The sequence below is a fragment of the Neofelis nebulosa genome, chromosome 16, assembly GCF_028018385.1.
Source record: "Neofelis nebulosa isolate mNeoNeb1 chromosome 16, mNeoNeb1.pri, whole genome shotgun sequence".
Taxonomy (NCBI): Eukaryota; Metazoa; Chordata; class Mammalia; order Carnivora; family Felidae; genus Neofelis; species Neofelis nebulosa.
Window position 1 is genome coordinate 64,909,742 of NC_080797.1, and position 22,711 is coordinate 64,932,452.

Sequence of the window (22,711 nt, forward strand, 5' to 3'; positions counted from 1 at the left end):
CAATTTTTGTTCATTGATTTGCAGGGTTTTTTTAAGTTTATCATTTATTTGAGAGAGCGAGTGAGCGCAAGCGGGGAAAGGGCAGAGAGAGAGGGAGACAGAATCCCAAGCAGGCTCTGCGCCATCAGCACAGAACCTAATGCAGGACTCAAACTCACAAACTGTGAGATCATGACCTGACCCAAGATCAAGGGTTGGATACTTAACCGACTCCACTACCCAGGCACCCCAGCAGTTGCTTACTCTTCAGTTTTTTTAAAATCCAGATATAAATAAGGTCTGTAAATTGCACTTGGTTGATATGTCACTTGTGTCTTTTTTTTTTTTTTTTAATTTTTTTTTTCAACGTTTTTTATTTTATTTTTTGGGACAGAGAGAGACAGAGCATGAACGGGGGAGGGGCAGAGAGAGAGGGAGACACAGAATCGGAAACAGGCTCCAGGCTCCGAGCCATCAGCCCAGAGCCCGACGCGGGGCTCGAACTCACGGACCGCGAGATCGTGACCTGGCTGAAGTCGGACGCTTAACCGACTGCGCCACCCAGGCGCCCCGTCACTTGTGTCTTTTAATCTATAGGTTTCCCTTTTGACTTTTTTTCTTCCTTTCCTTGGAATTTGAGAAAACTGGGTCATTTATTTTATAAGACTTTTTACAGTATTTTATAAGGCTTCACAGCTATTGGTGGTTATATCCCCATGATGTCTTTAACATATTCCTCTTTCCTCTGTACTTCTTGCAAATAGATGGTTGGAGCCAGAGACTTAAACAGATTCAGATTTGATTTGAAGCAAGAATATTTTATAGGTGGTTTAGTGTTATGTTGTCAAGGGATACATCGTGTCTGGTTGTCTGTTTGCCTTTGGTTGATTAGGGGGTGAAAATATTGATACTAAAATTCTTCATTCCCTTCTTCATTTCTCCTGTGTCTTTTTTTCCTCCACCAGTAGCATTTAAGCATCTCATTTGCTTGAGAAAAACTCCTTTTCAGCATTTCCAGCTATTTCTAAGATATTTATTTATGGTACTGTCTTTACTTCATCTCCCTCATCAGCTAATTTAAACATGGTTTCTGCATGTTAAACCATATCCTTATCATTTTACTGAAACCATTCTCATCAAGGTTATCAGAGCTCTAGTCTGAATGGAGCAGACCCATTTCAGACCTTATTTTGCTTAATAGTTGGATACTTTTGGATACTGTTGATTGCCTCTTCTTCATGAAATACTCCCTTGGCTTCTGTGACATACTCTCTCCTGTTTTTATTTTTTCCTCTTTGACTCCTTCTCTTAGCCTCCGTTGTAGACTTTTTTTTTTTTTTTTTTTTTTTTAAGTGTTGGTGTTGTTCCGCCTGGCTCTACTAGTCCCTCTGCTCATCTAGCTCTATGCGTTCTCCGTGGGTCCTCCATTGTCATGGGCTTCAGTTATACCATCCCTAAGCTGATAAGTACCAGACCTTTTTTTTTTTTGTAGGTCAGTTCTCTTCAGGGCAGACTTGTTTGTACTACTCCCTACTAAAAATCTCAGGCACCTTGGAATCAACATACCGAAAATGGAGTAAGTCCTACTTTCCTCATCCCCTCACACACAGGAATTTCCTGTTCAACTTAGTTCTAAGCCAGAAATCTCTGCAAGTTATCCTTGACTCCTTGCCTGACCTTTCTCACCTTCTTGCTACCCACATCTAGTCACCAATCCTGTAAGACCTGGTAAATGATTTAAATCCATCTAATTCTCTTCATTCACTACTGCTATGCTACTGTGAATCTCCATCATCTATCACCTTCATTACTGTAAGTCTCCTGTCTGGTCTCTTCCTTTCCTGTCTTTTAGGTCCATTCTTCACTATATAAGCAAGAATAGTTTTTATGAAAAACTTACCTAAAGGCACCCCATTGTGGGGCGCCTGGGTGACTCAATTGGTTAAGCCTTTGACTTCAGCTCAGGCCATGATCTTGTGGTCCATTGAGTTCGAGCCCCATGTCGGGCTCTGTGCTGACAGTTCAGAGCCTGGAGCCTGCTTTGGATTCTGTGTCTCTATCTCTCTCTGCCCCTCCCATGCTCACACTCTCTGTCTCTCTGTCTCTCTGTGTCTGTCTCTCTCGCAAAGATAAATAAACATTAAAATTTTTTTAAAAAGCTGTCCATTGCCCTGAGGATAAATGTAAAGAAGACCTGAGCTTGTTTTGTGATATACACCCTGCTTACCTTCTCAGCTTCATCCTGAATCATCTCTCCCTATGTGGTAATACTTGTCCTGCTTTTTGTACTATGTCAGCTGCCTGTATCTTGGCTGACTGTTCCAGTAGACTGTGAACTTCTTGAGGGTAAAGACCAAGTATTTTACCTTATTAAACCTGGTGCCTGGTACATAGTAAGTGTTTGGCAAATGTTGAATTAATAAGTTGTGCAGGGCACAATTACACGTTCAGTGATTTGTTTGTGCCTTGGTTTTATTGTTATTAGATCATCCTAGTATTCCAGAAGTATTGTTATTCATGTACATTGATAAGGTTTATTGGCTAGAGGTGGTCTCTCCATCATTAAACTGGACCTGTGGGTTACCATTGTCCCAGATAATAGAAGCCTGTAGGCAGTTCAGATACTCGCCACCATCAGATAAGCCTCACCCTAACATGAGTTCCTAGATATGCTTGGCTTGGTGAGGGTTAATACTTAGAAAAGTGAGGCTTAAATAGTTAGAAGTTGTTAAATACCAAAGAGATAGTTTTCTGGGTTGTCCATTGTGTTTGGTTCTCATTCCACTACTTATTGCTGACATTAGTCATATTTTTTCTGGATTTAAACAGATGTGGTGGTTTTCAGCTGTCATTTTAGCCAGCTGATCTCTAGGTTGGAAGAATCATTAAAGATGATAAAATAAATTCCAGATTATATATACTAGAATTGCTAAACAGAGAAGGACCTTCATCAAAGTCAGTAGCTACCATTGGGAACATCTGAGCACTCACTTTTTGACTCGGGGCTTGTATTTAAAACCAGGGTTTGTTCTCATTTTTCCTCCTTGACTGGCTTGTTTGCCACTATATATATCCCCTGCGCATGGAATAGTGTGGCTGGCATGGTATGAAAAAGGTACTCAAGAAATGGTCTCTTCTGTCCATGATTTGTCTCTTGATAGGTGGTCCCACAGGCCTTTCATTAGATGTTAATTTCATTTTATTTAGAGGATGATTTCCTGTTTCTTTTTTCTTTGTTTTTAATGTTTATTTATTTATTTATTTATTTTTTTTTAAACGTTTTTTTATTTATTTTTGGGACAGAGAGAGACAGAGCATGAACGGGGGAGGGGCAGAGAGAGAGGGAGACACAGAATCGGAAACAGGCTCCAGGCTCCGAGCCATCAGCCCAGAGCCTGATGCGGGGCTCGAACTCACGGACCGCGAGATCGTGACCTGGCTGAAGTCGGACGCTCAACCGACTGCGCCACCCAGGCGCCCCAATGTTTATTTATTTTTGAGAGACAGCATGAGCGGGGGAAGGGCAGAGAGAGAGAGGGAAACATAGAACATGAAGCAGCCTCCAGGCTCTGAGCTGTCAGCACAGAGCCCGACGCGGGGCATGAACTCACGAGCCACGAGATCATGACCTGAGCCGAAGTTGGACGCCCAACCAACTGAGCCACCCAGGCGCCCCTGATTTCCTGTTTCTTTAAAAAAAATTTTTTTTTTAATGTTTATTTATTTTTTGAGAGAGAGACTGAGTGCCAGCGGGGGAGGGCAGAGAGAGAGGGAAACACAGAATCTGAATGAAGCAGGCTCCAGGCTCCGAGCTGTCAACAGAGAGCCAGAGCTGGGCTCAAACCCACGAACTGTGAGATCATGACCTGAGTCAAAGTTGGACGCTTAACCATCTGAGCCAACCAGGCGCCCCTCAAATATATTTTCTAAATACAGTGGAAATTCTGTCTAGCTGTTTTTGTACAGTGTGATAAATTAAATGAAACTTGTTTTGTAAAATAGGAAACTTGAAGAATAATTTTTTAAGAAGTAATTCTTTGATTTTTCTTAACTTTCACCTACATTTACTCTGATTGAACTGATTACAATACTTTTTAGATGTTAAGTAGAAATTGATTTTATTTTGTTACAAATATAAAGGAAAGACTCTGAAATATTGGGTAATATTATCCAAAAACTAGGTTAGAGAAATGAATTACTGTGTGAGTACATAGACTCTAGGGGGTAGTCCATTAAGGTTTTTGTTGTTGTTCTTGTTTTTTAAGTTTATTTATTTATTTGAGAGACAGCCCAAGTGGGAGAGGGGTAGAGGGAAGGAGAATGAATCCCAAGCAGGCTCCGCCCCACCAGCGCAGAGCCCAGTGCAGGGCTTGAACTCATGAAACGGTGAGATCATGACCTGAGCCGAAACCAAGAGTCAGATGCTTAACTGACTGAGCCATCCAGGTACCCCTAAAACACATGCCTCTAAAGAACACAAAATAAGTTGAAATAAAATTAAATTGTTTCTTCCATTAAATGCATTAGTTAAGAGGGCATGTGATTGCTAAGTAATTTACATTATAAATAATATCAACTAAGATTATTAGTGACTAATACTCAGTCTTGAAGATTATCAGTTACGGTTAACTTCTTTGGCTTGTGGACATTGAAATCCTTTTTTCAGATTATGTGTTTTTTGTAAATTAGAATTTGTATTTTTTTTGTCTTTTTTAAGATTTTATTTTTAAGTAATCTCTACACCCAACATTGGGCTTGAACCTATAACCCCAAGATTAAGAGTCACATGTTCCACCACACACCCTGATTTTTTTACTTTGAGGGAGTTATATGTTAATATTTGAATTTTAACAAAATTGATATCTATATTATCTGGCTGGTGACATCGTTGGGAATGGGTAAATTTGAAAATAGTGCTGTTTAAGCTCAGTAAAAAGATAGTTTAAAGTACGTACTAATATGATCATAACAAAACGTCCCCTACCATTCATTAGCATCACAGTAAATCGTCTTTGAAAGTATAAACTGCAAATAGTAATGCAGAAATAATTTAAATTCTAAGTGAAAGAAATTATCTTCTCTTTCTCTCTTTTTCTCCTTAGGTGGAATGAACCCTATTTGTTGACTATCTCCTGATTACTGGTTGGATTCACTTGTAAAAGAATCGTCTTCCCCTGTGTGGACGCCACTTAGTGGCATATTTAATTATAAATCCAGGGATCACAACGCTTTTTGATTTCCCAAAGGAGGGACATACCACTATATCAAAGAAGCTTGATATTACAGCCAAAATGGTGCTGTCCCAGAGACAACGAGATGAACTGTAAGTCTCTCTGTTTTGTGTTTTTAAAAAAATCCTTTCATAAAAGACAAAGTAGTAAGTTAAAATAACAGATTTGGGAGATCTATTCTTAGATTCCTAAAGTATTGTTAGTGTTCAGATACTGGTTTGGGCAGTTAAAACTGGGTCTTATTTTGAAATAGAGTTATTTACCCTTACGACTTTGTTGTGTAGAAGTTTAAAGCAGAACAGACAAGTAAGTTACTTGGGATAAGTTTTATCCTAAGCTTGTCTTAAATATGTTCAGTAGGAAGATAGAGGATTCAAAGCTCTTCTAAATTTTTTTTTGTCTAGAATCTGTGTATTCGGAAAATGAAAGCTTTTTTTGTTGTTGCTAATGCCTTTCCTTTGCCCTCTTGTATTTTTTATCTTTTATCAGCCAGTGGCTATTAGAGAATTTGATCTTTATGAGGTGGATAACATAGTATTAATGCAAATGCATTAATGAGAGCCATAAGATGATTTGACCACTGCTATTTTATAGTATCTTATAGCATCCCATATTTTATAGCATTCTATTTTTATAAGGTAAAGAATATAGAGGAGTACTTTAGCTTCATGTTCTAAATTTTTTTAAAAAATTTTCTGTGGCTTTTTATAAAACTTTAGTTGGAAATAATTTCAAATTTAGAGGTAAGTTGTAAGATTGGTACAAAGAATACTTAATTACATTTTATCCATTTCACTTGTTGTTTTGTACCATTTTTGTACCATTTGTTTTATCATTTGCAATCTGCACCCGTGTGTGTGTGTGTGTGTGTGTGTGTGTGTGTGTGTGTACACGTGCAGTGTTTTTTCTTAAACCATTTGGGAGTAGGTTGCATACATTAAGGATCTTTACCCCAGGGGCACCTGGGTGGCTCAGTCGGCAAAGTATCCGACTCTTGATTTAGGCTCAGGTCATGATCTCACACTTGGTGACTTTGAGCCCCACATTGGGCCCCATGCTGGGAGTGCAGAGCTTGCCTGAGATTCTCTGTCTCTCTCACTCTCTCACTGCCCCTCCCATGCTTGCATGCTCGCTCTCTCGCTCTCTCTCTCTCTCTCAATAAATAAACTTAAAAAAAAAAAAAAAAAAAAGGTCTTTATCCCAGATACTTGGGTGTGCAGTTCCTAAGATTAAGGATATTCTATAAAACCACAGGACAGTTAGCCATTTGTGTAAATTTAACATTGATACATTTATTGATTTAATCTGCTTTGCATATTCCAGTTTTGTCAATTGACCCAATAATGTCCTTATGGCAAAGTTTCCCTCTCACCCCCCACCTCTTTTCTCTCTAGTATATTCTCTAGTAACCCAGTCCAGGGTTAGGTAATGTATTTAGACATTTATTTGAATATCTCCTTAGTCCTTTTTTTTTTTTTTTTTTTTTTTTTTTAATTTTTTTAATTTATTTTTGAGACAGAGAGAGACAGAGCATGAGCAGGGGAGGGGCAGAGAGAGAGGGAGACACAGAATCCGAAGCAGGCTCCAGGCTCTGAGCTGTCAGCACAGAGCCCGATGCGGGTCTCGAACTCATGGACTGTGAGATCATGCCTTGAGCCGAAGTCAGATGCTTAACTGACTGAGCCACCCAGGTGCCCCACTCTTTAGTCTTATTTAATCTGGAACATTTCCTCAACCTTTTTTTGTTGTTGAGGACGTTAATAGTTTTGAAGAATAGTTTTTGTTTTTTGGGTTTTTTTAATAGCGTGTTTCTCATTTTGTATCTAATGTTTCTTCATGATTAGATTCAGGGTATATATTCTTGGCCAGAAAACTACATAAGTAATTTGTCTTCTTAGGATATCATGTCTAGAGATGCATAATGTCTATCTGCCCCTCTGTAGTGATGCTAATTTTGATCCCTTAGTCAAGATGCCTGATTTCTCCACTGTATAGTGTATAGTTACTATTATTTACTTTTCCATAAATATAAGCAGACCATGCAAAACATTCTTATTTCCATCAAATATTCCCCCACTAGATTTAACATCCATGGATAATTCTTGCCTGAACCATTCTTTACTACAGTGGTTGCAAAGTGATGATATTCTTTACACAACCACTCATTCCACATTTACTAGTCATCACTCAGCATTTTACTGTAATCAAGGGACTTTTCTTCTACTCCTTTTTATTTACTTGTTCTTTCATTTTTGGTATGAACTCCTCTAAATTTTCAGTAGCTCTTATTATTCATTACTTTTCTTATACTTTTGCTGTTTGAATATTCCAGACTTCCATAGGAGCCCCTTCAGTTGGCTCTTATATATGGCCCTGTCTGTGGGCACTTTCTTACTTTCTCGCATCACAAGGTGTTCCAGGCTTATTGTGCACCCATCCTGCATTAATCCTAGAATCAGTCATTGCTCCAATAAGCCTTGGTTTCTCTTAGTGGAGAATGGTATTAGACATCAAGTTATGGGTACTAAGTATACTTACTGGTACTGGGGTGTTTGCTTCTTGGTCCTTAAAGTAGACAGAACCAAGAAATATGTATTTGTAAACACATATACAGGTACCTTGGTACACATGTGTATTAAGGTTTCTCACTCTTGGCATTGTTAACGTGTTGGGCTGAATAATTCCTTGGTGTGGGATCTGTCCTGTACACTGCTGGTTGTTTAGCAACATCCTTGGCCTCTACCCAAGGATGCCTCTACTAAATGCCACAATAAAAATGTCTCCAGACATTGCCAACTCTCCTCTTGGCGGGGGAGGGAAAATCTCCCCCAGTTGAGAACCACATACACAAAGACATGTACACATACTTATTTTAGAAATCATTAGGCTATCCTGATACTTCTAATTTTCAGTCTATTCTCACTATGTTGTTTCTTGTTTTCCTCCCTACCATATTTGTATCTTCTGTAGCAAGACCCTGTCTGCCAGCAGTAGCAAGGCTTTGACTCATTTGCTCAATCCTGTAGTACTTCCAGAATAGTTTCAGAGTTGTTACACTCTTACTACACATCCTGGAAAGGGTTTAGAATTTGTATGTAGTTCTTTCTTTCCCCACCGCCCCCCCCCCCCCATCCACTCTGCTGTGTTTGTAAATTACTTGGATTAGTTGGAAACTTGCCCTGGTTTCTCTCCCTCTTCCCATGGTTTTGTTATGCATTTGAAATGTAGTTGGGTTCATAGGTTCTAGTTTTTTTAGTTTTGTGTGTTTTGCATTTCCTCTGCCTTCCTATCCTTGTTAATTTAATTTTTTTTTTTTTTAAATTTTTTTTTTCAACATTTTTTATTTTATTTTTGGGACAGAGAGAGACAGAGCATGAACGGGGGAGGGGTAGAGAGAGAGGGAGACACAGAATTGGAAACAGGCTCCAGGCTCCGAGCCATCAGCCCAGAGCCTGACGCGGGGCTCGAACTCACGGACCGCGAGATCGTGACCTGGCTGAAGTCGGACGCTTAACCGACTGCGCCACCCAGGCGCCCCGTTAATTTAATATTTTGGATATTTAGAACATTATCTGTACAAAAATGTATACTCAGAAGTATTACTCTTCTGAATCCCTTCTAAGTTCCTCCCTCCTTGCCCCATGTAGGAACCAACTTCATGCATTGTTTAATAAAGATAAGAGAAAAAAAATAAAAATAAAAAAAATAAAGATAAGAGAGATACATGTATGTTTTCTTGTTTCTCCTTTCTTAAGCAATAGGTAGCATACTATAAGTGCTCTTTTGCACCTGGCTTTTTTCAGTTAGCAGTATCTCCTGCAACTCACTCTGTATCAGTTCATAGAGATCCTCTTTTTTTTTTCCCCCTTTTAACAGCTAGATAGTACTCTACTCTGTATATACCATAGTTTTTTCAACCATTCACCCATATTTTAACATTTAGGTAGTTTCCACTATTTTGTAATTAGAAATATTATAAGTAATAAATCTGCATATGTACTTTTGTGTTACTGAAGGTATGTCTGGTTTTTAGTCATTCTTGTTAAGTCAGTTCAGACTTTTTTCTTCTAGATGCCTTGTGTGTGCCTTATTACCCTCATAATCAAGATTAATATTTAAACATTATGGCCAAAAATAGAGATTTTAATTTGAATAAAAATCAATTGATGAGAGAACCTAATTTCAGGTGGCTAAATTTGTAGAGAATTTTAGGGAAGAATTGACCTAAAAGTGCTCATTAAGCAAAGAATATTTGTCTTAGATATAAATGTAAATTTAGGGAATTTACACTTAGGAATTTGGGGAATAGAAAAAATCTTGGAGTTTTTAGTAAGGAAATAAAATGATGGTTTTTGCTTTTTCTACCATTTTTGAAAGTATTATGGAATATATATTATGAGAGGCAGAAACAAATGTTTATATACTTCTTACAAGTAAGATACATTTTGGCATTCAGTTTGCCTTTGTAACATTTTAGCATTTCTAACAGGTTGGATACCAATTAGTATTAATTAATTTTGAGAGAGGCAAAGAACAAAGAGGGGAGGGGCAGGGAGAGGGAGACATAGAATCCAAAGCAGGCTCCAAGCTCTGAGGTGTCAGCAGAGCCTTACGTGGGGCTCGAACTCACGAATCGTGAGATCATGACCTGAGCCGAAGTTGGATGCTTAACCGACTAAGCCACCCAGGTGCCCGTATTTATTTTTTCAATTTACATTCAAGTTAGCATGTAGTGCAACAATGATTTCAGGAGTAGATTCCTTAATGCCCCTTACCCACTTAGCCCATCCCTCCTCCCACAACCCTTCCAGTAACCCTCTGTTTGTTCTCCATATTTAAGAGGCTCTAATGTTTTTGTCCCCCTCCCCGTTTTTATATTATTTTTGCTTCCCTTCCCTTATGTTCATCTGTTTTGTATCTTAAAGTCCTCATATGAATGAAGTCATATGATATTTGTCTTTCTCTAATTTTGCTTAGGATAATACCTTCTAGTTTCATCCATGTAGTTGCAAATGGCAAAATTTCATTCTTTAATTGCCGAGTAATACTCCGTTGTATATGTATACCACATCTTCTTTATCCATTCATCCACCAGTGGACATTTAGGCTCTTTCCATACTTTGGCTATTGTTGATAGTGTTGCTAAAAACATTGGGGTGCATGTGCCCCTTCTGTATCCCGTGGATAAATGCCTAGTAGTGCAATTGCTGGGTCGTAGGGTAGTTTGATTTTTAATTTTTTGAGGTACCTCCATACGGTTTTCCAGAGTGGCTGCACCAGCTTACATTCCCACCAGCAGCACAAAAGAGATTCTGTCTCTCCGCATCCTCGCCAACATCTGTTGTTGCCTGAGTTGTTAATGTTTGCCATTCTGACAGGTGTGAGGTGGTATCTCATTGTGGTTTTGATTTGTATTTCCCTGATGATGAGTGATGTTGAGCATGTTTTCATGTGTCGGTTGGGCATCTGGATGTCTTCTTTGGAGAAGTGTCTATTCATGTCTTGTGCCCATTTCGTCACTGAATTATTTGTTTTTTGGGTGTTGAGTTTGATAAGTTCTTTATGGATTTTGGATACTAACCCTTTATCTGATATGTCGTTTGCAAATATCTTCTCCCATTCTATCGGTTGCCTTTCAGTTTTGCTGATTGTTTGCTTCACTGTGCAGAAGGTTTTTTAATTTGATGAGGTCCCAATAGTTCATTTTTGCTTTTGTTTCCTTGCCTCCGGAGACGTGTTGAGTAAGAAGTTGCTGCGGCCAAGATCAGAGCGGTTTTTGCTTGCTTTTTTCTCGAGGATTTTGATGGCTTCCTGTCTTAAATTTAGGTCTTCCATCCATTTTGAGGTTATTTTTGTGTATGGTGTAAGAAAATGGTCCAGGTTCATTTTTCTGCATGTCGCTGTCCAGTTTTCCCAGCACCACTTGCTTAAGAGACTGTCTTTATTCCATTGGATATTCTTTCCTGCTCTGTCAAAGATTAGTTGGCCATACATTCGTGGGTCCATTTTGGGATTCTCTGTTCTGTTCCATTGATCTAAGTGTCTGTTCCTATGCCAGTACCATACTGTCTTGATGACTACAGCTTTGTAATACAGCTTGAAGTCCAGCACCAATTAGCTTTTAAATACTTGGAGGGGCACCCGGGTGGCTCAGTTGGTTAAGGGTCTGACTCTTTATGATTCTTGATTTCAGCTCAGGTTGTGATTCATGGTTCCTGGGTTCAAGCCCCACATCAAGTTCTGCGCTGACAGCGCAGGGCCTGCTTGGGACCCTCCCTCTTTCCTCTCTCTGCCTACCCCTCTCAAAAGTAAATAAGTAAACTTTAAAAAGAATAAATAGAGGCGCCTGCCTGGGTGCCTCAGTCAGTTAAGCATCTGACTCTTGATTTCGGCTCAGATCGTGATATCATGGTTCCTGAGAGTGAGCCCTGCATCAGGTTCTGTGCTGATGCTGTGGAGCCTGCTTAGGATTCTCTCTCTCTCTATCCCTCCCCTGCTCATGTTTCTCTCTCTCTCTGTCTCTCCCACCCTCTCTCAAAATAAATAATAAATGTTTTTTAAAAAGAATAAGTAAGTTGGAGTTGCTTGGGTGGCGTCCAGTCAGCTAAGCATCGGACTCTTGGTTTCAGCTCAGGTCATGATGTCAGAGTTTCTGAGTTCAAGCCCCGCATCAGGCTCTGCTGGTAGTGCAGAGCCTGCGTGAGATCTTCTCCCTTCCTTTCTCTGTGCCCCTACCCTGTGCACGTGTGCGCGCGCTCTCTCTCTCTCTCTCTCTCTCTCTCTCTCTCAAAATAAATAAATTTTAAAAAATTAACAGGATGAGGTATTTTGGGGGTAAAAAATGAAAAGAATTTTGATGTACTGGAAAACAATAATTTGATCGGTACTAATAAGTGAGACTCAACTCAGCAAATGTATATTGCCTGCCTTCTTTGTTTTTACCACTCTGGGGCATACAAATATTGAATAATAACAAAAACATTTATGTGGCTATGACAAATATCTTTCTTTTACAGATAAATTGAGGATGGAAGAAATTAAAATTACCAGTTTCATGACTAGTATTAGAGTCAGAATGAGTTTCCTAATTTTAAGTTCACTATTCATTAAACACAGTTCTATCACCAGAATTAACATGTGTCAAAATGCAAACATTGCTCCCTCCTCAGTTTTTCAGTCCTATTTTCCAACGGTGGCCCCCATTGCCTGTATATTACAGTCTTTTCAGATATTTTTCAAGTATTTGCAAAAATTTCATGAGCATCTTTTTTTCTTAAGATTTGTAAAATAGAATTATACTTTACAATCTCTTTTTAATATTTTTTGTCACTCTGTGAACTTGGAAATATTACCTGTTAGGTCATCTCATAATTAACTCTTAACAAAATAAGCTTACACCTCTATTTTTGTATGAGATTTTACCCATTGATCTTTCTCCATGAAAGATGAAGAAAGTCTGTTTTGTTTTGTTTTAGGTTGTCCTGGTTGATAATATTTGTACTTTGTTTGATTTGTTGCTCATCCCTAATTCTTTTTTTCCCACAACTTTCCCATTCTTGTATTCCTTTTTTGGTTAACAGTTATATTGTAGTATAATTGACACAAAGAACTGTACATACTTAATGTATACCATTTGTTGAGTTTGAAACATTTTGCTAATTTTTTTTTTTAATGTTTATTTATTTTTGAGAGATAGACCGTGGGCGGGAGAGGAGCTGGGGGCAGGGGGAGACACAGAATCTGAAGCAGGTTCTAGGTTCTGAGCTGTGGGCACAGAACCTGATGCGGGGCTTGAACTCCTAAGCCATGAGATCATGACCTGATCCAAAGTTGGACGCTTAACCAACTGAGCCACCCAGGTGCCCCAAGTTTAGAACATTTTCCTATTCTTCTTTTGATTACTGTGTTAGTTGGGTGGATTTTGTCATTACATACCTTTTTCAAGATGGGCTCCTAAATGGATTTCTGTGAGCCTTTTTTACATGTTAGGGGTTAATTTTTTTTTCTTCCATAAGTGAATGGCAAGTAAAAGTTGGATGAACAATTCTTAAGTTACACACTTTTCCCATTTAGAGTTACAGATACTAAGGAAAAAGTTCCCATGGATAGGACTGCAAAGAAAAATCTCAAATTCCAAAAATGCAGAAATCTCATAGGACTCATTTGCTGACTGTAATGAAATAAAATGAAAATTAGTAGGAAAAGGAGAGCTAAGAGAAATCTATCCATGTGGATGTTTTAAAATGTAATTCTAGGGGCACCTGAGTGGCTCAGTCGCTTAAGCATCCAACTTCAGCTCAGGTAATGATCTCAAAATTCATGAGTTCCAGCCCTGCATTGGGCTCTGTGCTGGTGGTGCAGAGTCTGTTTGGGATTCTCTCTCTCTCTCTCTCTCTCTCTCTCTCTCTCTCTCTCTCTCTCTCCGATTGTGTGCTCTCTCTCTCTCAAAATAAATAAATAAACTTAAAAAAATATTAAAATGTACTTCTAGGGACACCTGGGTAGCTTACTTGGTTAAGCATCTGACTCTTAATTTTGGCTCAGGTTATGATCTCACAATTCATGAGTTCAGGCCCTACGTTGGGCTCTGTACTGACAGCATGGAGCCTGCTTGGGATTCATTCTCTCTCTCTCTCTCCCTCTCCCTCTCCCCCCCCCTTCTCTCTCTCTAAATATTTTTTTTAAATGTACTTCTAAATACTTGAAGTCCAAAGAACAGCATGTAACTTAATAAATGAAGACATTGATAATAATGAGGGTACTTACAATAAAAACCTGTAGGGTGTAGCCAACAGAGCATACAGAAAATTAGATAGTCTAATGAATCTTTTAAAAAAACAAAGGTCAGAAATGAACCACACATTCAGTTCAAGAATAAGACAATAAAATAAGCCCAACAGAAGCAGAGGGAAAGAATTAATTTTTTTTAAAGCAGAAATTAATAAAATAGAAAATATAACCTGGTAAACTTGATTGGCAAAATTAAAAACTATCTTTTAAGAAAGACCATAAAATAAAATATAAAGAAACAAAGAGCATAAAACTGATGAATAAAGAGAAAAGACATAAATGAACAGTACAGTAACAAAAAAGGCAACATAAAATGAACTCAGAGGAAGGGCACTTGGCTAGCTCAGTTGGTAGAGCATGCAACTCTTGACCTTGAGGTTGTGAGTTCAAGGCCCATGTTGGGTGTAGAAATTACGTTAAAAAAAATAAAAAAGAATCAGTAGTTAGAATTAAGTCGTTTTTGTTTTGGGGTAATGTTGTAAAAAAGACTTCTTTGCCCTGTTTCTAGTGAAAATAAATGAATAGTGGAAAGATGTCAGAGCTCCCAAATTATTAATAAAATTAAATACAATCCCAATTAAAATCTAAACAGAATTTTTCTGAATTTGACCAGATTGATTCTGAAGTTCATCTGGAAGAGGAAAATGCAGAAAAATAGTTAAGGAAAAATTTAAAGGATTAGTGAGAAAGGAACTAATTGTACCAGATACCCAAACATTGCTGTAAAAGTAGTAAGTAAAATATTTTTGTAATAGGCGCATAGGTTAGGGGAACAAATAATATTCAGAGACAGGCTCATTTTATCTATGGAAATTTAGTATATGTTACATGGCATTTCACATCGATAGGAAAAAGTACTGTTCAGCAAATAGTACTGTAGGTTGTACTAAATAAAACTTGAATCCAAAGGATGTGAAAGCCCAAGTGTTAAAGTAACAATATAAAAGTGGTAGAAAAAAGTACAGCCTTTGGTAGGAAAGGACTTTGTAAAGGTACCAAATGTGGAAACCAGGAATAAAATAGATCAATGTGACTGTATCAAAATATAGGGAGCACCTGGGTGGCTCAGTTGGTTAAGCATCAGACTATTGATTTTGGCTCAGGTCACGATCTCACTATTTGTGTGTTTGAGCCCCGTGTTATCCTCTGCTCAGACAGTGCAGAGCTCGCGTGGGATTCATATTCTCTCTCTGTCTGTCTCTCCCTCTCCCTCCTTCCCTCCCTTCCCTCCCTTCCCTCCCTTCCCGCCTTCCCCCCCCCCCCAAATAAATAAACATTAAAAAAAATAAAATTTCCATATGAAGATTTTTCTGAGTCCTCAAAGAGAGATTTAAGTAGTCTCAGTTTGTGGTATATTTAATCTTTCTATTCTTTGAAAACTGATTTTTAATTGAAATATCTCATTCAGTAGAATGCATCGTATTCTGATTATTCCAGATAACAAGTAACCTATTCCTCTTTTATATTCCCTAGTATGAAGCTGGGAATATAACAGACACTCATCCCTTCCCTTATTCTCCCTCCCCTACCTCTCCCCTTTTTCTTTACTTTGTCGTTTTATAGTGAACATTTGCTTTACATTTTAAAAATGGAAATATTTCAAACTTACCAGTATATGGTAGCTATATTGCCTATCCTTATTGTACAACCTGACTTTTTTTTGGGTTTTTTAAGTATGCAAAATAATTTTTTACAGAAATATATTCTAAGTGGGCCTCATAATTAAATAAATATCTTATAATTACTATATAGACTTACACTTAAGTTAGAGGAAAGAGGAGAAAATGTTTTAAATGTTTAAAAATTGTACCTTGGAGCTGAGGCAAAATCTCCATTTGTTTGTTGACATCACTGACTTCTGACTTACAGTAGGTCATGCAACTTCTTTTTAAATGTCAGTCAGTAATAAATGTGTGTATCATTAACTTGAAACAGCATAATCAGAAGTCTAGCCTAATTAGTGTGAAGTCATATTATAATTGTACCTTCATTTACCTTAGTTTTCAGTAAGGTTCTTTTCTTAACAGGTTAAAGTAGTAAAAAAGAAAACATAAGGAAGAGGATCAAAACATATCTGCTCAGTGATGTTTCTGCTTTGTGATTCTGTAACTCAGAAAAATTTATCTAGGGGCGCCTGGGTGGCTCAGTTGGTTAGGCATCTGACTTGGGTTCAGGTCATGATCTTTTGGTTCATGAGTTCGAGCCTGGCATCAGGCTCTGTGCTGACAGCTCAGAGCCTGGAGCCTGCTTCAGATTCTGTGTCTCCCTCTATCTCTCTCTGCCCTTCCCCTGCTCACGCTCTGTCTCTGTCTCTCTCTCTCTCAAAAATAAATAAACTTTAAAAAATTTTATCTAAATGTAAGAATGAATAATGATGCATATTTTTGTGATTTTTGTTTGTTTGTTTTGCCTTAAAGAAAATCCAACATGGTATACTTACTTGGTAGATAGTTTTGTTGCTGCTGTGGTGTGGAGAGGGAGGGGTAAATACTACCTCAGACCCAGATCTCTGCTGAAGAGAAATGAATGCCAGTATACCAGACATGTGGTATTTTCCTTAATGGTGAAGCTGAGGGTCCACTCGTACTGACTCACCCAAATTTCATTCTATTTTACTTCATCATTGCCAGGATAAAGTCTCATTGTGACCTCTTGCTGTGCGTGTACTTGTCTCAAGACTAGTCGTTGTTGAATCCTGGTCTACCTTTACAAAGTAGGTACATCTTTTCAAGTGTGATAGTAAAGGATGATCATTGTAACCCTTTGTCATGGCACATGTGGCTAGCGAGGTGTAAGACCTCCTCAACGTTTGTGTTGTTCAGTGGGCAGTTGTAGTATATTTAAGAAGTCATGCATGGTACCTGTCTGAAACTTGGTTGCTGTCCAATGGCAGCAGCTTATGGGATGATCCTCAGTAGTGTCTCTGCTTGAAATGAACTTTATTCCTGTCTTCCCCAGGGACTGTGTAGTTCATCTTGGTTTTTGTCTAAAATGGCACAGCCTAAATAAGTAAGTAAGTAAAGTAAGTAAGTAAGTAGCCTAGCTGGTATGAGGGTTGTCTTCTGGAGCAGGGCACTAAAGATGACAGTGTCCTCCTAGTGTTATGAACTTGATTGCTTGATCCCGCCTGGTCTCTTCTATTATCTTAACAGTGTGCCTTCATAACCCTTCAGACACCCCAGATTTATTAGGCCTTTTAGAATAAAGCATGTTAACTCCATTGCTTTTCTAATTCATGAATATGTGAGCTCTGCGTTTTCAGTGTATCTCTTTTAATGGGCTTGGTAAGAAAACATCTCACTCACGGGGCGCCTGGGTGGCTCAGTGAGTTGAGCCTCCGACTTCGGCTCAGGTCATGACCTCGCAGTCTGTGAGTTCGAGCCCGTGTCAGCTCTGTGCTGACAGCTCGGAGCCTGGAGCCTGCTTCCGATTCTGTGTCTCCCTCTCTCTCTCTGCCCCTCCCCCACTCATGTTCTGTCTCTCTCTGTCAAAAATAAATAAACATTAAAAAAAAAAATCTCAGTCTGTCAATTTTTTACTTAACCCTGTTTCTCCTCACATAAACAATGAATTTAAAATAAAATATATATAGAATTCCCAGAACATTTTTATTCAGCCTTAGAGTGCTAGAGTACACAGTTTGAAAAACAGTTACCATTGTATTGGCTTTAAAAGACCCAAGTTTGGGGCGCCTGGGTGGCGCAGTCGGTTAAGCGTCCGACTTCAGCCAGGTCACAATCTCGCGGTCCGTGAGTTCGAGCCCCGCGTCAGGCTCTGGGCCGATGGTGGCTCGGAGCCTGGAGCCTGTTTCCGATTCTGTGTCTCCCTCTCTCTCTGCCCCTCCCCCGTTCATGCTCTGTCTCTCTCTGTCCCAAAAAAAAAATAAAATAAAATAAAAAAATAAAAGACCCAAGTTTGATTCCTAGCTCCACCCCTTGCTAGCCAAAAGGTCAGTTAAATTCAGGGAGCCTGTTTCTTTATCTGTGAAAAACATCTTCTACCTCAGTCTCCTCTAATGCATGCTCTGTAATTTCCTCCGCTCTGATTTAAATTTGTAAGAGATGCTGAGGACCCTGAAGTATTCTGCTTTTAGTGTTGGTGCAACCCAATCTTTTTAGACTGGTTACTGTTTAACTAGTAGTTCATAGCATTTACAGTAACTTTAAAAAATCTTACCAGTACTCCTGGGTGGCTCAGTTGGTTGAGCGTCTGACTCGGTTTCAACTCAGGTCATGATCTCACAGTTCCTGAGATCGAGCCCCACGTTGGGCTCTGTGCTGACAGGGTGGAGCCTGCTTGGGATTTTCTCTTGCCCTCTCTCTCTGCTCCTCCATCCGCTCAAAATAAATACATAAACTTAAAAAAAAAAATCTTCCCTCCCTTTGTAAGGGTAAGTGTGTATGGATTGGTAGCAGTGGGTGTGATATTTCAGCTACAAAAATTATGCTGGGGTATAAAAGAATAATGAAGAGAGTGTAGGAAGTCAGCTAAAATGCTTAAAATCTAACCCTGGGGACGCCTGGGTGGCGCAGTCGGTTAAGCGTCCGACTTCAGCCAGGTCACGATCTCGCGGTCCGTGAGTTCGAGCCCCGCGTCAGGCTCTGGGCTGATGGCTCGGAGCCTGGAGCCTGTTTCCTATTCTGTGTCTCCCTCTCTCTCTGCCCCTCCCCCATTCACGCTCTGTCTCTCTCTGTCCCAAAAATTAAAAAAAAAAAAAAAAAAAAAAACGTTGAAAAAAATAAATAAATAAAATCTAACCCTGGCATTTTTTTCCCTTTTTTTTATTTTAGAGAAAGTGCTCGAGTCAGGGAGAGGGGTAGTGGGGGTGGGGGGGGAAGAGAATGAGGGAGGGAGGGAGGGGGAGAGAGAGAGAGAGAAAGAGAGAGAGAGAGAGAGAGAGAGAGAGAGAGAATCAATCCTAAACAGGCTCCACGCTCAGTGCAGAGCCCAATGCAAGGCTCAGTCCCATAACCCTGAGATCATGACCACAACCGAAATCAAGTGTTGGACACTCCATTGATGGAGCCACCCAGGTGCCCCTAACCCTGGCATTTATAAGCCTGGAGTTGTTTAGAAAACACAGGGGCGCCTGGGTGGCTCAGTTGGTTGAGCGACCAACTTCAGCTCAGGTCATGATCTCACGGTTTGTGAGTTCCAGCCCCGCATCAGGCTCTGTGCTGACAGCTCAGAGCCTAGAGCCTGCTTCAGATTCTGTGTCTCCCTTGCTCTCTGCCCCTCCCCCACTCATGCTCTGTCTCTCTCTGTCTCAGAAATAAATAAACATTAAAAAAAAAAGTAGAAAGCAAACACAGATCTCACTTGTGATAGTTTCACTAGAGTATTTCCATATGTAAGCTAAGCTCTGTGTAGCCATTCTGTTTGTTCATGGATAAAAGTCCTTCATCTCAGTTCTTCCCTTTGATTTTAACCATTTTCTCTGATTTGTATATGAGGTTACTGGTTTGGATCTACTCAGAATTACCTTTTATGTTCTGCATGAATCCTGCTTTGATTCTAGTGATTAGTTGTTTTTCTGCATCTCTTGAGACTTAATAGATTAATTTAAATCATGTATATGGAGTTTGTTGGAGAGATGATTATAAACTTGTGCCTTGATGTCCACTCTTCCAACCTTAATAAAACTGCTGAAAATCAACTCTAGATCAACAGCTGAAACTCTGGAAGCACGATTAGGCTGTTAGAACCTAGAGATTCGTCTGTCTTAATTTATTCTTAGGTTAAGTGATTGTGATACACCTTCCCTGACAGAGGTTCCACATTCACTGGGTTCGGCTATCCCTAATGGTGTCAGACTCATTTAAACTTAGGTTCTAATTTGTTTGCTATATTTTCGTATATGTATCTTGCTCTTTGGTTGTTCTTTGTTATATTAGTAATGCTATGTGATCTCTCTTTCCAAACTTTCATAGATATCATAGTGTTAATGAAACATTTAACAATAAAAAGAGAATCCATCCCTGATATTCTCAATTCACTGCTGCTCCCTGACTCCAGTGCTCATTTGAAACCTTAGTGTGGAATGGAATACTGAGGCCACTTAGCTTCTGACACTGTACTTGGTAAAGTAGACAGGCAGGGACGTCTTAGTAGCCAGATTACTTGGACACTTTTTAGACTCTGGATGACCTCTCTCAGATCTTTGTCACTGTTACACATCTCCATTTCTTTGAAACTTCCATCTTCATTGGCTTGCTGACATCTCTTAATTGTCTTACTTCTTGAATGTTGGTATCTGTCAAAGTTCCATCAGTTACATTCTAGTCGTCGTCCCCCCCCCCCCCCCAATATATACCTTCTTCTGAATTGTCTGTCACCACTTACATTGTTCAAATCACTGCTACCTGTTTGCTGATTTTCCCAGTCCTCTTCTTATGTCAGGTCTCTTTCTCAAACATGTCACCTGTACGTCTAGTTACCTCTTATGTCATGTATCTTTACTTAAATATCTTATAGCTACTTCAAGTAAGAAGGTTTAAAACTGAACTTGTCATATGCCTGCCTCTTTTTCTTCGTTCTCTTTTTCCCCTGTCTGTCCAAGTGAGTGGTACTACAATTCACTAGAAACTTATGAATCAACTGTGTTCTCCCGTCTGGCATCTAGTCAGTTACCAAAACAAAAGCCTAGTGGTTAAGAGTGTGAGTCATTTTTGGTTTCAAGGATTTGGGTGTAGGGCTTTTTAAAGAGCAGTATAAGTCCATTTTTAAAGCACTTATGAAAGAATACAATATATGGAAGTATATAAATATGGGACAACTCCAGTTAAAGGAGGGAGGTGCAGAGCTCCACCTACTTAGCTAGTTTCTTCCCCATCCACTCAGTAAATGTTTTTTGGAATTATCCTAAATTATTTCACTACATGCTAGTTTTGTGGCCTTAGATAAATCAGTCTACCAATATATAATTCAGGGGTAATATGCTTTTGTACCTACTTTAGTAGAATTTTTTTAGGATCAAAAGAGACAGTGAATGTTTTTAAACAGGATTTAACATTTTTTAAAAAGTATAAATGTGGCGGTGCCTGGGTGGTTCAGTCAGTTAAGCTTCTGAATCTTGATCTCACCTCAGGTCTTGATCTGAGAGTTCTGAGTTTGGGGCCCATGTTGGTCACTGTGCTGGATGTGGAGCCTACTTTAAAAAAAAAAGCAAAAACCTGTAGGGGCGCCTGGGTGGCTCAGTCGGTTAAGCGTCCAACTTTGGCTCAGGTCGTGATCTCATGGTCCGTGAGTTCAAGCCCTGCATTGGGCTCTGTGCTGACAGCTCAGAGCCTGGAGCCCGTTTCAGATTCTGTGTCTCCCTCTCTCTCTGACCCTCCCCTGCTCATCCTCTGTCTCTCTGTCTCAAAAATAAATAAACGTTAAAAAAAAAATTTAAAAAACCCCAAAACCTGTAAATGTGACATACAACTATAATGAGGTGCTGCTTTATGCGTATTTGGAGTCATCTACAACTTCTAATTGATTACATTTGCCACATAACTTTTTAAAATGCAAATGTTGGGTTAAGCCACACAGACCTTAGAAAAATGTTGCACAAGTTTTAAAAATTTAACATTTAATTCACTTTTTATAAGAGTTACATAAACAGAATCAAAGGATAAAAACTGTTGGTTTTTTGTTTGTTTCTAAAGTTTATTTATTTATTTTGAGAGAGGAAGCAAGAGAGAGAATCCCAAGCAGGCTCCACACTGTCAGCACGGAGCCAGATGCGAGGCTTGAACTCAAGAACTGTGAGATCATGACCCGAGCCGAAATCAAGAGCTGGACCCTTAACCGACTGAGCCACCCAGGCACCCCAAAACTGTTTTGCTTTGTTTTTTAATCAGTAAAGGCTAAACCAAATATTTGAAAAGTAAAGATGGTGAAGGGATGGCATTCATAACTGCTGTTAGGAATATAAATTGGTACAACTATGGAGAGCAATTTGAAAGTAGCTATCAAAATGTACTAAAAATGTATATAATTTTTGTCTCTGTCCAGGCTACTGTAATAAAATACTGTAAACTAGGAGACTTATAAACAACGGAGATTTATTTCTTACAGTTCTAGAGTCTGGAAAGTCCAAGATCAAGGCACTTGGCAGATTTACTGTCTGGTGATGCTTGCTTCTTGGTTCATAGTCTTTTGCTTCCTGGTTCATAGTCTTTTTTTATAAGGGCATTAATCTCATTCATGAGGGCTCTGCTCTCATGACCTAAGCACCTCCAAAAGTCCCGTCCCCAAATATTAGGTTTCAGTGTAAGAATTGGGGTGGGTGGATATAGGAGGATAATACACATAACATTCAATTTGTAGCATCATTTGACTGAAATGTAAAGATGTGAGAAAGGCTTTATATGAGTGTTTGTTTACAACATTGCTTAAGATGATGAAAAATTAGAAATAGCCTTGAAAGTCCAGCAATAGGTAATTGCTTGAAGAAAATTTGGTCCATCTACATCATGGAGTATTGTGTTTGAGTATTAAATAACTAGGATGTCATGGATGAACATTTACTGACAAGGTTAAGATTTTCATGACATGGTGAACAAAATTAACAGATAATTTATTTAATTAAAAGCCATACATACGTATCCATGGTGATGTGAATGTATGGGCAAAGAACATGGTATGAGAAGACTATACTGAATGAAGGGTTAGCAGCAGTAATCTGAAAATGTTGGGACTTTTTTTTTTTAAATAAGGAAAAGGAA

At 39.0% G+C, this 22,711-nt stretch overlaps 1 protein-coding gene across 2 annotated transcripts in view; it reads left to right on the plus strand.

Moving 5' to 3' along the window:
- PAFAH1B1 (platelet activating factor acetylhydrolase 1b regulatory subunit 1) overlaps positions 1-22,711 on the plus strand; it is an 82,504-nt gene that overhangs the window by 33,286 nt on the left and 26,507 nt on the right. Inside the window, exons 1-2 of one of the 2 annotated variants that reach the window (XM_058704268.1) lie at positions 1,472-1,555; positions 5,082-5,302. In XM_058704268.1, the coding sequence (XP_058560251.1) occupies positions 5,271-5,302 (32 nt within the window). In that variant the 5' untranslated portion in view covers positions 1,472-1,555; positions 5,082-5,270. Of the gene's footprint in view, positions 1-1,471; positions 1,556-5,081; positions 5,303-22,711 lie in introns of those variants that run through there. The other variant, XM_058704267.1, reaches the window with a different exon arrangement.